The sequence below is a fragment of the Eucalyptus grandis genome, chromosome 2, assembly GCF_016545825.1.
Source record: "Eucalyptus grandis isolate ANBG69807.140 chromosome 2, ASM1654582v1, whole genome shotgun sequence".
Taxonomy (NCBI): Eukaryota; Viridiplantae; Streptophyta; class Magnoliopsida; order Myrtales; family Myrtaceae; genus Eucalyptus; species Eucalyptus grandis.
In genome coordinates, this window is record NC_052613.1 from 2021181 (window position 1) to 2038234 (window position 17054).

Genomic DNA, 17054 nt, shown 5'->3' on the forward strand with positions numbered 1-17054 from the left:
TTATGGAGCATTGACTTCAGGGAGGAGGCCAGATGGATAGGGTAGAGTAGAGGCAAGGCAAATCGTTGACTTTTGATTTTTGCATATGGGTGGGTGATGAGTTCAGTGTATGCGCCCGCCCTTCGCGCGTCAAGAAAGCAAAAGTTCGGGTCTATGCAGGATCGTGGGCCGGGCCCGACTTTGAGGCTGCTCGTAGATTGGGCTTGGCGATTTCGAGGCCCAAACTTGTGGAAGCCCAGCCCAACATCGCTCGCTCGTCTCCTTCTCCTTCTCCACTGCCGTAAACCCCTCCTCCGCTAGGGTTCTTCCGTCTGCGATTCCTATCTGAATTCGTCCGTCGCGGCTTCTGGTTGGAACCGCCGAAGATGCAATTCCTCCGTCGCGGGATCGGAGCTCCCCGGTGGCGAACCGTCGGAGGCGCCGCCGCCGCCGCCGGCTTTCCGGCGAGAAATGCCGCGCGCTTCGGCCCTGCGGTGCGTTGCTCGCGTCTCTTCGAGCTGTTTCTTTTGGAGATTCGTGTCTTGCTGTGTAGTCGTTTCTCGTGCTTCGATGCTCTCTTGCCGCGGTTCGGATCCATTGAGCTGTCTCTATGTTTATGCCTTCGTCTTAGGAGAGCATTCGCGACTGTGTCTCGGCCGCGCTTTTATGAGATAGTTGTCGCGGGACTTGTCGGTTTGCAATCTTGAATTGCTATGGGCCGTCTGAAACTGCTCTGAGTAACATTTCTTTGCTTGCCCGGAGTTTTATTCTCTCTAGTGTTCTCCTTTTCGATTGCGAAGTTTTCTTATCGATATGGGAAGAAAATTGCATGCATTTCGCTAATATATATCGTTCGTCACGAGCTTAGGTGCAGTGTGAATTGTGATGGTCATAGGATTTCTTGATTTTGGTTGTAATGTTGATAAAGATTTTAGTTCTATTCACTTGGTAGAATTTGATAAAATGCGACGATGTGTGATGCTTACTTAACAATTTAACAGTCGACAATGGGGTCCCAAACTGTGGCACCAACTATGGCTTGCGATGTCGCGATTCCAGCACCATCATGGGCTGCGGCATTGCCTTCTCTCTTCAATAGATGGATGACCACAGTGGGAGATTCGGTCAAGGCGCCTTTGCAAGATTCTTCAGTGCATTTGACTGACATGCCTCCTCGCATCAAATTTAAGAGGCTGGACAAAACTGCTAGGAACATAATGAAGGTGTGTATCTAAGCATGGTGGTTTCACTGTAAAGAATGGCGACATATTGATTATTATCAGTTCTCATCTGCAGATTCTAGATAAGGAAGCAGTGGAGGAAGTGAAGGCTCAGAGAGACATGCCTGATATAAAACCCGGTTACATAGTTCGAATGAAAGTGGTATATTAAGTGCTGACCAGGGTGTCTTGTGCTTGTATTCATGGATTTGCTGACTTATCTCTTGTGAATTTAATTAATGGGATCTCTCTGCACAATGGGCAGGAAGTTCCTGAGAACAAAAGACGTTTATCAACCGTAGAGGGGATTGTCATAGCACGACGTAATGCTGGTTTAAATAGTACATTCAGAATAAGGAGACTAGTTGCTGGAGTTGGAACTGAATCTCTTTTTCCACTGTAAGTAAGCTTTAACTTACTTGATTCCCCAATTTGGTTGCTATTCATCGTTATCGTATTGGAAAGCAGCCTATTTATTGAACTTATGGATACTACACTGTGATGGCATAATGTGAAGTGCCATGCTTATGCTTGGATTGGTGAGTTGGATGCATGGGAGAATTTGTAGGCGTCTAGTTAGTTTTATCTCAAAGCTGTCATTTGCCACATGCTTCTTATTTGACTACTACAGGATGACATTTGGGCTCAATCCTCTTAAGTCATAAATGATAATAAGCAATTAAAGGCAATCCAGTTGTTGTGTTAGTCTTTTCTACAATGTTCTGACAATATGCATTTCAAAATTCCATTCTTTATTTTATTTTATGCTACTCTCAATTAGAATATGAATGATTTGCTTGCAATTGCACGAGCTCTTATGTCTGCGGTAATATGGATTTTGGCTGGTCTTCTGCTAGGATTTTCTTGTTCTCTTTAACAATGGCTGGCTTGACACCTTCAGTGGTCCATTGTGATAGGTATTCACCAAACATAAAGGAGATAAAGGTGCTGGACAAGAGAAAAGTAAGAAGGGCCAAGCTTTATTATCTAAGAGAGAGGCTGAATCCACTTAAGAGGAAATAGCAACCTCTGTAGTTAGTGTGTGACGATTCGCACTTTACTGCAGAAACGGAGTACGGTTTGTTTTGTTGATGAGAAATGGTGCAATTTATCATGATTATTGTCATCCTTAGGTTAATATGTGGATGCTTATGGAATTCTAGTTCAGGTCTATACTATGATTGCCTGCTGAGCTTCCAGAGGTGTTCTTGTTTTTGCTGTAGCTGCTATGTTATAGTTTCAAGAAACTGTAGCTAATCGATCTGTGGCACACTCAGGAAATATTCCTTCAACCGGGTTCTGAGTTTTCAATAACAGCTGCAATTTTTTTGGTTCGTCGACTAATGATTGTATTGGGATGCAACATCTTTTGTGCCATATGATTGTGGTGCTTATTCTTGTTGTACAGCTCACCTAGCATCTTGAAAAGCTGTCGTAATGGAGAATGTTGACCAGGTTAATTTTCATCTGATTTCTTTACCGATAAGCTAGCCCTAGGAACGGGTAAACCTGTCCCTCTCCGGCCCAAAAGACAAACAGTTACTTCACCGAAAAAAAATCTGCTTGTCGTCCATGATGTGCCTGCATCCGATCCTTGTCTGCAAGGAGGGAGCATATATTCTTAGCATGGAATGATGGAACTTCGAAATAAGCAGTATTATTGGCAAATTACATATTGCCCCATAGGACGATTCCCCGAAGATGTTGGTAAATCGACCAATTTATGTTTCTAGGATTGTTGTAAATTTTGTAATTTGTCCCTTGAATTTTAGAAATGGGTGCGATGTGTTCCCTGGCATAGAGTATAACCAAATTTTACTAGGAGCTTTGACCATGTAACTTATCACAAAGGGCAAATTTGTCAAGTTTCGGTGAGAATTTCATAAGAGTCAACATTAAGTACACGTGGATATAAATTTCTAAAATATAATTATGAGTAATCCTTATACTTTTACTCACATATATTGATGGTATAAGGTTAATTTGCCTTCCCCAACTAGTCACAACATTAGATATATGTGAATAGGTTTTGTTGGAGTCAACAATAGGGGCAAATTACAAAAATTGAAATGACTGTCACATTCTCGAAAACTTGAGGGCCAGTAGTATTATCGTCCATCCAGTATTTTGTATAATATCCGCTCAAGCTCTAGCTATGGTGATTGATTGGTTCCATCCTGGATTCTGAAGTAGATACCATAAGGTAATTCATGGAATAGTACACCATGTGGTGCCGCCCTCTATTAAATGGCTGTGAATAGATCTTAGTTTTTTTTTTTTTTTTTTTTTTTTTTGGTAAAGTCTGTGAATAGATCTTAGTTTAGTTGTGCTGAATCTTAGAAAAGAGAAGCAGCCCTGGATAGTGAAAACTATAGTCGACAGCTACCCTCCTCTTGTTTAAAGAGGAGGAGGATTGGATCTTTAAAGGTCAACCTGAACCATTCATTCAGTAGCAATTCCTGAACTATTGCTCGGCTGGTGAGGTGAGCTGGAAGGCCTAGACAGCAATCCCTCTGTCAACGTGAACCTCATTCAATACAAATCTCAAACGTGGGTTTGATTTGTCCCGAAGGCATGGATAAAGAAATCCCCAGGTTCTAGGGGGATCTCGTGCACGTTAAAGGATGTCAACCAGGTCTAGCACTTCCCTGTCCCGCCAGGTCGAACGAAGGAGTTTTTTTTTTTTTTTTAAAGAAGTTCCCCCTCGCGCCGAGAGTGAACATCAACATCGTCGTTTATTGCAAAAGAAAAGCAATCCTAGTTCCAACCCGGCCGTGCTCAAAATGGTTTTGGTGGGTTCTTGCGAGACTTTGCCTCTGCTTCTGGAGCGGTCCGCCGGTGCGATGTGACGTGACGTGACGCTTCGATAGCAATTCGCCTTTATTTGTCCTGGTCCCCCCGCAAAACGGGACGAACTTGTAGACTTTGAGGCCATGTGAGGACGAAATCGGGTTGTTGGCAGGCAGCCGTTTATGGATTTGCATGTTTCGTGAAAAGGAGATTCAAGGCAAGGTGTTGCGTGATCGAAACGACCGTCACTTTCCCATCCTCTCTCGTTAAAAGTTTTGCTGGTGCGGAACTTGGAAGGGGATGCTCGATTGTGGTGGTCCCGCTGCTTCTCTGGGCATAATAATTTCATGCTAGTAGCTTTCCTTGTCAAGGCCGAAAGACATTGTTGACTGGGAAAGCATTTCGGCTATTGAAACTTTTGTGCGTCATCGGCTGTTCATACTTTATTGGGGATTGTGGGGTTGTTCGCAAGATCCAAGGCCCTAACTAAATTAGTTCGTGGAATTCGTGGGGTGATCAATATGCTTTTAATTGGGTATATCTTTGCGTTGTCTCTCTAACTTGTGAAACATGAAAAAGGTGTTAAACATATTTATCATACGGCTCTTCGATTCTGGTTGGTCAACAAGGAATAAATTTCTTGTAATGAATAGTCACGGAAAGAATATGCCCAACTGACCATTCTCTTCTCGCACCATATCGTGTTGCCCCACTAATCCATATTTTTTATTGACCCTCTAAAGAAGAAATCTGTACATTATTTTCCCCTTGAAAATGATGAAGAGATTCATTGCAATTTTAAGAAAGTTAATTTTGAAATTCGTCCTTTCATAACGCAGCACGTGAAATAAAAATGTATAGTTTTGCTCTTATTTAACATTTTTACGAAATGAGTTTTCGTTGGAGGGTAAAGCTTCTGCTTTTTTCATGATGTCAAAGAGTTGTAGCAAGTGGAAAGTTCTTCTATTTACGTCTCTTAAGAAATCAAAAGCAACTTATCTTCTTTCTCGCTCAACATTAAAATATTCTTCAAATTCTAAAGTTACGAAACTAAAATATATAAATTTACATTTTGATATTTATAAATTATGAAAGTTTCAAGTGCATGAAATTGAAATAATAAATGTCAAAATACGTACCCTGCAAAATTTGAAAAGGTATAAAAAGTCACTACAAATTTTTGGTAGTAAAATACCCATACGGACATAAAAATACTTCAATCCCTTTTTACTTATTTTACACCTTTTGATGTGTCAATTAATAATGTAACATGACATAAATATATATACACACACGGCATATATGATTATATAATGTCATATTCACATAACCAAGTATTATATCATTTTAATTTTATCATTTAAATGTCATGTGATAATATCAAAATTTTATTTTTATGCTTTGATTTTATTCATCTATATGTAACACTTCTAACGAGATTTATAAATTCAATCACTATCCCGTTGAGTTCTTTTTTTTTTTCAAGCACTTTTAAGAAAAATGGCAGCACATATCCATTCGCGACACACACCGTTTTAATTTCAATCCCATACATGATAAACAGAGCCATGGGCAGCTATGCACATTCCGAAAAATGTTCTAAATTGAACAACCCCAACATATGCAATGGGACAAATGAAATGAATTTTTAGTATTTTACTATGCTTTGACATTGCAATGGCAAACACGAAATTTTTGTGGGGGTGGGGGGCAAGATTGAGTTTTGATTAGTAGTATATTGGCTGCTCCACAAACACACGCCCCTCTTTTAAATTCCTTTGTGGGTATTATGTGGACGGGCCCTACCTTAAAATTTCACAATCGCAGAGGCGACATCTAAGTGTAGCCCAAAGCTCTGTCGGATCAAGATAATCACAAAAGAAAAACGCTCCCCCAGATCAAGATAATCAAGAATTAATAAATGGTCATGTTGGAGGTAAGAAACGCCAATACACAGTTCAGAAGAAAGCTCAAAGGACATTTAGATTAGGTGGGAAACTACGTTACATCGCAAGTCAATCTGTCTGGGTATTTTGTCTGAGATCGAAGCTCCAGCCTTCTTTCTTGGCTTTGACAAACGACGGGACACCCTTTTTTCGCACGCCGCTCTCCTCTCTTGGGTCAGAATTTTCCTCCGCCATCTTGGAGGTCGGCTTGTCTCTGGCGGTGGGTCGAGGTCTGCCCACGTTGATGCCAACCATTGTAGCGGCTTCATAGGGCCTTCATATTGCGTGGGATCAGGACAATTTAGTACCCCCTTTTCCCCCCCGTTTGACCTCGAGGGCTTGGGCCGACGGTTCTTGAAATCGCGTTGGTGCTTGCTCGAGAATGCCGCAGGACGTGTCTTCTGATCAAGAGCCCGATGACCCCGATGTCGAGTACGTCGAAATTGATCCCACTGGTCGATATGTTCGGGTCTGTACTTCACCGCAATTGTTTATCTTCTCTATTTCAGTTGGGATGCCCTTTTCTTGGGAGTTTTTTTTGTGATGTGATTCATCGGTGACTAAAATGCGTGATTTTTTTTATGGCTGATTGCTTGCTTTGGAGTGAATTCAAGTCATTGCTCTGTGTGGCATTTCGATTATGGTCGTTTGATGGTTGTTTTGGTTGAATTTGGAAGATGGGATGAATTCGTCCTTCTTGTTTTAGTGTTTGACATTCTCTCGAAAATGGTTTCTTATGGCAGTACAAGGAAGTTCTGGGAAAAGGGGCTTTCAAGAAAGTGTATCCTTTCTCAATTTGCCACTGCAATCCCTATTGTGTTTCTTCGGATAAAAGTTGTTTGATTTTCTTCTAGTTGAAGTGCATTGTAGAAATTCTTGTTGGTGGATTTGAGTTTATCCTTGACAGCACATGGAAATGTAGATATAGAGCATTTGATGAGTTGGAAGGAATTGAAGTGGCCTGGAATCAGATTAAGGTGACAGATCTCTTGAGAAATTCAGAGGACTTGGAGCGTCTCTATTCAGAGGTTCACCTGCTTAAAACTTTGAAGCACAAGAACATAATCAAATTCTACAGTTCTTGGGTCGATACAAAGAAAGAGAATATTAACTTCATCACCGAGATTTTCACATCAGGAACATTGCGGCAGTGAGTTTTTGTCGATTTTAATGCTCCATCAATCAGAGATAGGCTTGTTGGGATCATTAAATGACCATCTTCCCCAGGTACCGGAAGAAGCACAAACATGTGGATTTGAGGGCATTGAAGAAATGGTCTAGACAGATTCTTGAGGGGCTGCTGTATCTGCACAGTCACGATCCACCTGTTATTCATCGGGATCTGAAGTGTGACAACATTTTCATTAATGGTAACCAAGGCGAAGTGAAAATCGGTGACTTGGGATTTGCTGCCATTCTGCGTCATGCTCAATCAGCTCACAGTGTCATTGGTGAGGACCCTGTTATATTTGTGTGCTCAATACTCTCGCAGAGAGTATGACATGTGACATGAGTCTCCATGACCCAAGAAAAAATTTCAACGTTTTTGCACTTGCAGGAACCCCAGAGTTTATGGCACCTGAGCTTTATGAGGAGGAATACAACGAGCTTGTGGACATTTACGCATTTGGAATGTGCTTGCTGGAGTTGGTGACCTTTGAGTACCCGTATGTCGAATGCTCAAATGCAGCTCAAATATACAAAAAGGTGACATCGGTAAGGCACCAAGCATCTCCTCTTTTATTTATTTGTCGTGCTTTTTTTTTCCTGCAACATCTTTAAGTTGAGTACCATGAGCTCTTCATCTCTGCTAATACTGACAAATCTCCATGCCGTGGATTCACAACTTCTTTTGTGGGAGCGATTCAAGTCGTGGTCAAATGTCAGTGTACGCTTGGCGTTGATTAGGTTCCTCTCGTTTATAGGAGTTGAGGCTGTGGTAGATACCATTGTCGATTACTAGATAGCCAGCTGAATTAGGGAACGGACTTGGGCACAAGTTGCGGAAATTTCTGGCTCATTGATAGTGTATTCTCTAATGCAAAGTTCAATTTGCAATTCCTCAATAAGACTGTGTCATATCCTTTGTTCTGTTTGCAAATCACGCAGCATACATTCAATGAAGCTGCTTAATTCACATTCAGTCTTCTTGTTCAGACTGTGTGTTCTAGTCCTTTCCATCGCTGAAACCTAATCAGTGGAAATATTTGAAGTCTCAAAAGTTTTCCTTCCTGGTTGATTGTTAGTTCCATTTCAAAACCGAGGATTGTGCTTAAATATGATGAGAAAAGTATAAAAATTTTGATATATAAAAGCTTAGAAAGGTTTTATATTTTGACTCTTTGGTCCTTGACATTACATCCGTTCTTCCACAAAGTGTAGGAGATTAGGTTATGTTTCTCAATGCAGATTTGCATATGTGCCCGCATAGTCATGCATGCACACATGTAGAAAATGAGTTAATTTACATATGTCCAGTGGTGGCAGTTAATCTGGTCATATCAGTGGCTGGAATTACACACTGTTGCACTCTTCAGCTCCTTGATCATGTATGTAATATATATTCTGATTATTGGTAGGGAATAAAACCTGCATCACTGGAAAAGGTGAAAGACGATCGAGTCCGAGAATTCATAGAAAAATGCATTGCAAACGTTTCTGAGCGATTGAGTGCCAAGGAACTTTTGATGGATCCTTTTCTGCATTCGGAGGAAGAAAGTGATAGTGTTAGCAGATTGTTGCCTTCATTGAGACCTCAAGAGATGGGTAAATTCTAGAACTTTGCTGAGCTTCTTGGCTTCTTCTCTTGTCGTCCTGCCACTTGATGTGCTTTTTTGATTAAATGCAGATAATCCTCATAATGTCAATGCTGGAAAAGGGGCAAATGATTCTACAGCAGAGACTAGTAGGGACTTTACAGTGCAGGGTCAAAGAAAAGATGTCAACACAATATTTCTGAAATTGAGGATTGCAGATTCTGCAGGTGCAAGCATTTCCTTGCATTTTAGCAATTCAATGGTTCCGTTTTACTACAAGTGAGTATTTTCATCTCTGACACACTTCCTCAAACTTGCACAGGTCACTTTCGGAATATCCACTTTCCGTTTGATATTGAGGTAGATACAGCAACTGCAGTTGCCAGTGAAATGGTCGAGGAACTAGACTTGACTGATCAGGATGTTTCGGCAATTGCTGCAATGATCAATCATGAAATTCGTTCTCATATACCAGATTGGACACCGGCAGAGCCTTCTGGGGATGACTTTAGTGAAGAAGTTCAAAACTCTGATGCCTGTGCCTCAGCAAATGTAGACGATACTTCTGCTTCAACGACTGAGCCATCTACTTCTGGTAATCTTTTGTTGGAAAGAACAAATTCTGGTCGGAAGTACTGGGCCGACTCATCGAAACCAGATGGAATCTCTCCTGCTCGATATAGCCCTTCTAACTTATCTCTTGCGGATTTAGCCTCTATTGAAAGTAGTTTGCTTGAAGAAAACATGCAATCTTCTGTCAGCGAAAGTGATGGAGAGAGGCCAAATGGCATTCCTAAACTCGAACAGCGTGAGCATGAATCTGCTTCTGGTGGTGAAAGGAGCGTAGATGGAGAAGACAATGCATCTACAGAACAATGCGATGGCACAGGTAGTGCAACCAAAGATCTGCCTGGTGGCAGTGAGTGTGCTAACTCGCTAGTTGCGGATGGTGTTGGATCTGAAGAGTTAAATATAATTGCTGATAAGCTCGAGCATCTGCTGATAAAGCAGCAGGAGGAACTACAGGAGCTAAGGAGGAAGCATGAAGCCGCCATTTCAGATCTTTTGGATGAACTTTCTCCTGAAACCCGTGAATTGGTTCTAAATCTCTGTAAGAAAAAAATTCCGTGGAGTAAAGAGTGAGGCACCCTGCCAACTCAAGGATACACATTACTTTTAAAATGGGAAACTTCGCTGTCTCGTGACTCTCGTATATGGATGGTCATGGTACGAGAGATTCCAGTTAAAGAATATTCCGCTAAAGAGACTCGGGAATGGAGATAGCCAGTTAAGGGTATACTGATTCAACCTTCGACGCCATGATTCCGTTAGCTGCTAGGAGGACCTGGTTTGATGGTGGAGATGCACGAGATAACACTCGTAATTTCAGTTCGCATGGCGATTGAATATAAAAGTCTGCGTTTGCTTGGAGATGAATACATGTTGGTTTTCATTCATTGTTTGTTTATTCTTGATCTGATCCATCCACTGATTTGTTGGCTTGTATACATGTACAGATGCAAAAAGGTTATTCTAAAGTGTCAAGTGTTGCTCCAATTTGGTTTCCTGTGGTGGTTCTTCTTTGTAAAAAACTGAGGTTTCTGACCAAGATGTCTCAGTTTGGTGCAGGCCGCTTCTTGCTCCTTTGAACTCAAATGTGCTCTCATTCTTCGGTTCCAAAGTCATGGGATGTGAATGTCAATTGCTCTTTCTAACTCCAAGAAAAGAAAAATTTCTTCTACATTGTTGGATTAAATACCAACCCATCTATATTTTCTTCATTTCCTCTGTTAAAAAACCATATTTTGTCGAGGATTAATATTGTGAAAGCCCTAAATTAATATACCAGTAACAAAATGTTCAAATTAATACACTTATAATAAATTTATTCTTCATTAATTTTCATTAAACTTTACAATCAAATTATTAAGGTAGATGACATGTAACAGTTGACGGGTGGTGCTATTCTCGTTGTGAAGAACATGATAACTGGGGCGCGGTGCTATTCTTCTTGTGTCAGGAGCTAATGGACCTATGCCTTAGACAAAGGAACATATACTATTGGCTAAACAATTGGGTGTTTCCCAGTATGTTGGTTTTCCTTAACAAGCAAGACCAGGTTGATGATGGAGCTCTTACAGCTCATCAAATTGGAGGTCAGGGAGATACTTTCTTCATATGAATTCCTTGGAGATGATGTTCCCATGGTTTCTGGTTCGACCTTGTTGGCTTTAGAGGCTCTGATCGCTAATCCTAACATTAAACGCGGTGAGAACCAATGGGACGATACAATTTATGAACTTATGGACACTGGGGACAGTTATGTACCAATTCCACAAAGACAAACTGATCTTCCATTTGTACTTGCCGTTGAAGACGTGTTCTCAATCATGGATCACGGTACCGTTGCCACAGACCATGTTGAGAGGGGCACAATTAGGATAGGAGAGATGGTCGATATTGTTGGCTTGAGGGAAACTAGGAACACTACTGTTACGGGGTTGAAATGTTCCAGAAAACTCTTAATGAGGCAATGGCAGGGGATAATGTGGGTTTTTTGCTTAGATGTATTCAGAAGGTCGATATTCAGAGAGGGATGGCGTTGGCAAAGCCTGGAACAATACACCCCATACTAAGTTTGTTGCCATTGTGTATGTGTTGAAGAAGGAAGAAGGTGGTATGCATTCACCGTTTTTCACTAGGTATAGGCCCCAATTGTATATGAGAACAACTGATGTCACAGGAAGGGTGGGTTCAATGATGAATGATGGAGATGAGGAGTCTAAGATGGTTATGCCAGGTGACCGTGTTAAGATGGTGGTTGAACTCATTATGCCTTTGGCTTGTGATCAGGGAATGAGGTTTGCTATCAGAGATGGTGGGAAGACTGTTGGAGCCGGTGTTATTCAGTCCATTATTGAGTAACAATGGCACTGGAAGCATCTGGTTTGGATTCGAAGTGCTCTTAATTTTATGAGTTGTGATGAAGTCGTATCTTGCCAACTCCTCCCAATCAGTTTGCTCTCTTTCACAGATATGGCGACCATTGGTGTAACTGTTTTTTTTTCCCATATTTTTTTTTCGTCATTGATTTGCTTTGTGATGATATATAGCGTAGTTGGACTATACTCTTCTCTAATTAAGACGTAACCTTTCATCATCTTTTTCTTAATTTATTTATTACTCAAACAACGTCGGCTGCTTATTATTGGAATGGGGTTTAACGTCTGTTGAAGGTGGCAATTAGCTGTTTGAGAACTCATTAAACTGAAAGACAAAATGACACACGAACTTGCTTTATAAACAGAAACGGATGCTCGTGCTTTTGCTAACTTTGGATCGAGAAGTTAGTGTATGTAAAACTTGACCACGTCAACTCTCTGATAATGCTGGGTACCGGCACTATTTCAAAAATTGAAGATCTATGAGGTAACAAAATTGTCTTCAATTGCTTTGCTCATTCTTTCCACTACTTTGGCTGAAATACTGAGCAAGAAACATCTTCTGTGAAAAGGTGGGTTTCAAATCCCCACCTCCCGCGTGTCATTGGGGGTGTGTGACCGCTAGGCCACAATCCTTGTGGCAACCAAGGAAATAAAGTTGGAACCGTGCATAATAACAGATAACAGAAAGCCTATTTCTGTAGAGGAATGGCCAACCTTATCATGCTGATCAAATTATTTTTTTTAGCTGCCAGGAGGAGTTGTGATCAATGGTATCTTAATATGTGGATTTTGGATGTTTAGATGTCTGTAACTTATAGAAGAGTGTTAATCATTACAACAAGCCCGTCAATGCTGATTAACTGCAAGTTATAAATTGATTCATAGTGCAATCATCATTCTCCTAGTAACAATGACAGACCATGCAGATCCATTGTACCGATTGTTAAGCTTATCTTCAGAGCTATATAGCTATTTGTATCTTCCCTGTGGCGTTATTTTCATTATTATCCTATGTGTCTGTTTCTTAGAATATTCTTCTCTCTACTCTTTCCCCATGGTTGATGGTTATTTATGAAAATTCTTTGCATGGAGGAGGGTTAAATTCATGCCATCAGGGGGTTATTGTGGGGTTAAAAAATGGATGAAATCTGGGGCCCTTACTACAAAAGTTTGTAATCACATGTAAATTACAAATTCTAGACATATTACATATACTAATCACATGAATAATTCATTAACCACATTAATTCTTCGCAGACAATCTTCCCTTAGTTTCGGGTTTGGTCTTTTGGCTTTAGAGGCTCTGATGGCTAAACTCACATCAAATGAGGCAAGAATCAATGCAAGAATCTTTCATTTTACTTGCTATTGAAGACGTGTTCTCAATTACTAGTCGTGGCAACATTGCCACAGGCTGTCATAAGAGGTGCTTAGTTAGGGTCAGAGAGATCATGAATGTTGTTGGCTTGAAGAAAAACAGAAACGCTATTATTACTGGTGTTGAAATGTTCCAAACATTCTCGATAAGGCAATGCTAGGGATATTGTGGGTCTTTTGTTTCGAGGTATTCGTTAGGTTGACATTTTAGAGGGGTGGTTTCTGAAAGCCCAGAACAATTACACCCATAACTTAATTGTCTGCTACTATGTATGTGTTGAAGAAGAAAGAAGGTAGCAGGCATTCGCCTTTTTTCACAGGTACAGGCCCTAATCCTACATAAGAGCTACTGATGCCAAGGGAAGTGTGACGTCAATCATGATGATGAGGATGAAGAGTCTAGGATGGTTATGCCTCGTGACTGTGCTAAGACGGTACCTGAGCTCATTATGCCTGTGGTTTGTGAGCAAGAAATGAGGTTTGCTATCAAAGAAGGTGGGAACACCGTTGCAGCCGGTGTTATTCAGTCCATCAATGAATGAGTGACAGAGACATTTAATTCAAACTACTCTTCATATTTTGAGAAGCGATGGAAATTGTCTCTTGTCAACTCCATCCCCACCATTCACTCCTTTTCACAGCTATGGTGACATGTGATGTATCTCTCTCTCTCTCTCTCTCTCTCTCTCTCTAGCATTGCATTTGCCATTCTCCATGTAAACAGAGCTTAAGTAGTCATTGATTGATTATCACTAGGAGATTTTTGAATGCATCTCTCTTTTGTTTTCCTGGTTCTTTATGCATTATTCTATTGATTTATTGTCTCTTTGAACTATGCTCCTCATAATTCAGATGGAGTTGTTTACTATCTTTCTCTTAATATCTGTTGTCAAGTTAGGCGTTGCTTTGGAATTTCTGGGGTTCTTAGGATTTATGCCATTTCGATTCTCATATTTTATATGGCCTTGCACTTGCCATTCTTTTTTTGATAGAGCTGAAGTACTTCATTGTCACTATGAAAATATTAGTGCTTCTCATTCCTTTCTTTTCTTTTATTTCTAGTCCTTTATGCATTATTCATACTAATCACATATGGTGAAAACTGTTATATTGCAATAAGGTTCTTAAGTGATTTGTATTTCTCTTAGATAGGACTTATGCAGTTGATCTTCACTTGCATTTCATTGTACAATCAACATTCTCCAATGAATAATTGTAAAACCAGGCCCATTCCTATTAAACTTATTGTCAATTCCCATAGTGTTATTTTTGTAACCGTTTGGTGTTGTTGACATATGGTTGTAAATCATGGTACACAAGACATTCACTAAAAACAGAAGAAATCTTCTTATTATGCTTTGGGGTTGAGATGACTGGATAATCCATATATTAGATGGATAGCCTGATGAGATTAGCTAGATAGGATAGTCATTATCTCTGTAAGTTTGTCCATTGTTTGCTTTAGGTATGTCTTGCCCATTTAGAATATATCATAGGATATTAAGAGTTGCAAACCAGTTAAAATTGTTTGGACCAAAAGAAATCCAATTAAACTTGCTTACACTAAATGAAGTGGAAATTGTCAGTTCCTATAGTGTTATCTTCATAACTGTCAGGTGTTGTTGACACATGATTGTAAAATCATGGTACATAAGACTATCACTGAAAACAAAAAGAATCTTCTTATTGTGCTTTGGGGTTAAGATGTCAGGTTAATCCATATTTTAGATGGATAGGATGATGTAGATTAACTAGATAGGATAGTCAATATCTCTGTAAGTTTGTCTATTATTTACTTCAGGTATGTCTTTTCCAATTAGCCTAATGTAGGATATTGAGAGTTGCAAACCAGTTAAAATTGTTTGGGCCAAAAGAAATCCAATTGAACTTATTTACATTATGTGAAATGAAGTAGAAAGTACTGAATCAAGAATCTTTATGCAATTAGCTAGGAATATGGTAATTAGCTAACTAGTAATGCTGAAGTTTGGTTTTTACTTGTTTGCAGCACCTTTTTAGTATCAAGATGGCTATGACTTCATTCGATGGGCGGTTGGAGTCATGAAGATTTTGAACTCTATGTGGAGGACGGATTGATTTTGATGTCAAATCTTCATAGGAGCTTTATATATGATGCAAATTTGTTTTGTTTGTGTTTTGGAGGCCAAGAATACTTATGGACCTGTGTAATTTAACTTGTTATCAATAGGATAAGGTCTTGGCAATGCACGATAGATAGGATGTATGTAGTTTTTGTGTACTTAAGAGTATATGCAATTTATCTAGTGGTACCAAGTCACGTTTGGAGCATTTTGATATTTTTTTTATCCAATTAGGCATTGGTATGGTTGGCTCTCAATGGATGGCAAGTAGAGTGAAAGTTTAGGCATTTTGATAGAGCTTTGGATCCTTTACAGGCGTCATGATATTTGGCGCTTGATGAATGGTAAGAGAAGCAACTTTTTTCGACCCATACAATTAGTAGAAATTGATAAATGAGCTGACTTGCTTTAGCTTCAGCCTAGGCCCATCGGCCTCTATTAGGAAATTAGGCCCGATTGGAGCCTTCTAGTTCAACTGTTTTGGCCCTTCCAAGCTCCACTATTGGGCTTGCCGGGTGTACCATTAATGGTCAACCTTTAAAGAGCTTATGTATTAAGCCTTACTTGGGTCAAGGAAGACCTATAGCTTAACTAGGCCCATTTATTCGGCCCAAGACCACGTAAGCTACAAAAAATTTGCTTAAAAATGCCCAATTCTATTATTTAGACCCATGAGTTTGGCCAAATAAAGGATGGGCAAAGACTAATATTATGGTAATTGGGCCATATTCTCAGTTGAAGATTAGGCCCATGCACCACTAAAGACCTCTCAACCCATGGCCAATTAAGCATAAAAGTTGACTTCTTAGGACAGGATCCATAGGCCCTAAGAAGACTTGGAACAAATTTAATGGACCAATGCCCATATTTTAATGGGCACATGGCCCGCTAAAGCCCATTAAGTTGGGCCATGTCGTGGGTCGAGCATCACTAGTTGGTTTATGGGCCGCTACGACTTAAAATTGGGTCTACTGGGTCTCAACCCATTTTTGGCCCTCAGCCCATGGGTCCATTAAAGCCTAAAACTAGATTTCTTGGGCCAAGGTTCATGGGCCATATAAAGCCTATACGGCAAAGCCAAGGTTCCTAGGTTGAGGCCCATTAAATTAGTTGAAGCCCATAGAGACTCAATCTAGAGAGATAGCATAGCCCAAAACTTGGTTTCTTGGGCCTCAACATATTGTTAGGCTCAGTCTTATAACGGCCTAGTAAGGCCCAAAAGCATTTCTAGGACGGAGCCCATTTTTTTTTTTGTGATCAATATACATTGTTAACATTTGGTTTGATGGGGTGAGGTCCATTTTTATTAGGCAGAATTTAGGCATTAGGATCGTAAAGCACAATTCTTGGTTTGATGGACGAAAATAAGAAAACTTAATACTAGGATTTCCAAGGCTGAGGCTCATTATTTAGGCCTATGCTCTAGACCCAATCGGGATCAATAGGCTAAGATATGCATTAGGCCCACCCAAGGCTCATGTTCCCATGCACTACATTCTCATACTAAGTTTTGCTTTCATTGACAATTTTTATTACTTTCATTTATTGTAAGCCTTGGTGGCTCCATTTTATTGAATTCTGTCTCCTCTACTAGATTAGCTGGCTACATTTATTGTTACATTTATTGTAATATTTATTGAATTCTCTCTCTCTCTCTCTTTCTCTATATATATATATATATATCATTTTTGTAACAAAACACGCTTCTTCTCCTTCCTACTTCCGCCTCTCTCTTCCTTAAGCGTTCCCGTCCCCACCTCTGTCTCGAACCTATCCCTCTCACTCACCTCAAGCGGTCCCCTCATCGCCTCTATCCTCATTGCCGCCGCCAACTTTCCAATCTCGGCTCCAAAACCACCAACTATCGACTGACCTCTTGAACTCTTCTTTGCCTTCTACTCCTTATTCGATTTTGATTTTGGGGTCGAGTACAATGGCA

The 17054-nt window shown here is 40.2% G+C and overlaps 2 protein-coding genes and 1 pseudogene across 2 annotated transcripts; all 3 read left to right on the forward strand.

Moving 5' to 3' along the window:
• Nucleotides 1–287: 287 nt before the first annotated feature.
• LOC104417657 (50S ribosomal protein L19, chloroplastic) lies at nucleotides 288–2543 on the forward strand. Its single transcript, XM_010028898.3, has 5 exons — nucleotides 288–473; nucleotides 981–1202; nucleotides 1276–1362; nucleotides 1465–1598; nucleotides 2117–2543. The coding sequence occupies exons 1-5, from the start codon at nucleotides 366–368 to the stop codon at nucleotides 2220–2222; spliced, it is 657 nt and encodes a 218-aa protein (XP_010027200.1). The 5' UTR covers nucleotides 288–365; the 3' UTR covers nucleotides 2223–2543.
• Nucleotides 2544–5886: 3343 nt separating this feature from the next.
• LOC104417667 (probable serine/threonine-protein kinase WNK3) lies at nucleotides 5887–10341 on the forward strand. The gene is made up of 8 exons (XM_010028905.3): nucleotides 5887–6404; nucleotides 6679–6716; nucleotides 6858–7085; nucleotides 7163–7386; nucleotides 7494–7651; nucleotides 8515–8701; nucleotides 8784–8918; nucleotides 9014–10341. Exons 1-8 carry the CDS (start codon nucleotides 6318–6320, stop codon nucleotides 9832–9834), a joined length of 1878 nt encoding a protein of 625 aa, XP_010027207.2. The 5' UTR covers nucleotides 5887–6317; the 3' UTR covers nucleotides 9835–10341.
• A 332-nt stretch (nucleotides 10342–10673) lies between these two features.
• On the forward strand, nucleotides 10674–11616 carry LOC104434247 (annotated as a pseudogene).
• The last annotated feature ends 5438 nt before the right edge of the window (nucleotides 11617–17054 follow it).

Excerpts from the sequence above, each read along its gene's own strand:
- LOC104417657 (XM_010028898.3), top strand. The coding sequence starts at position 366 with ATGCAATTCCTCCGTCGCGGGATCGGAGCTCCCCGGTGGCGAACCGTC. Across the intron at positions 474-980 it reads CCGCGCGCTTCGGCCCTGCG|TCGACAATGGGGTCCCAAAC; the intron begins GTGCGTTGCTCG and ends ACAATTTAACAG. Across the intron at positions 1,203-1,275 it reads CTGCTAGGAACATAATGAAG|ATTCTAGATAAGGAAGCAGT; the intron begins GTGTGTATCTAA and ends TCTCATCTGCAG.
- LOC104417667 (XM_010028905.3), top strand. The coding sequence starts at position 6,318 with ATGCCGCAGGACGTGTCTTCTGATCAAGAGCCCGATGACCCCGATGTC. Across the intron at positions 7,086-7,162 it reads ACATCAGGAACATTGCGGCA|GTACCGGAAGAAGCACAAAC; the intron begins GTGAGTTTTTGT and ends CATCTTCCCCAG. Across the intron at positions 7,387-7,493 it reads ATCAGCTCACAGTGTCATTG|GAACCCCAGAGTTTATGGCA; the intron begins GTGAGGACCCTG and ends TTGCACTTGCAG.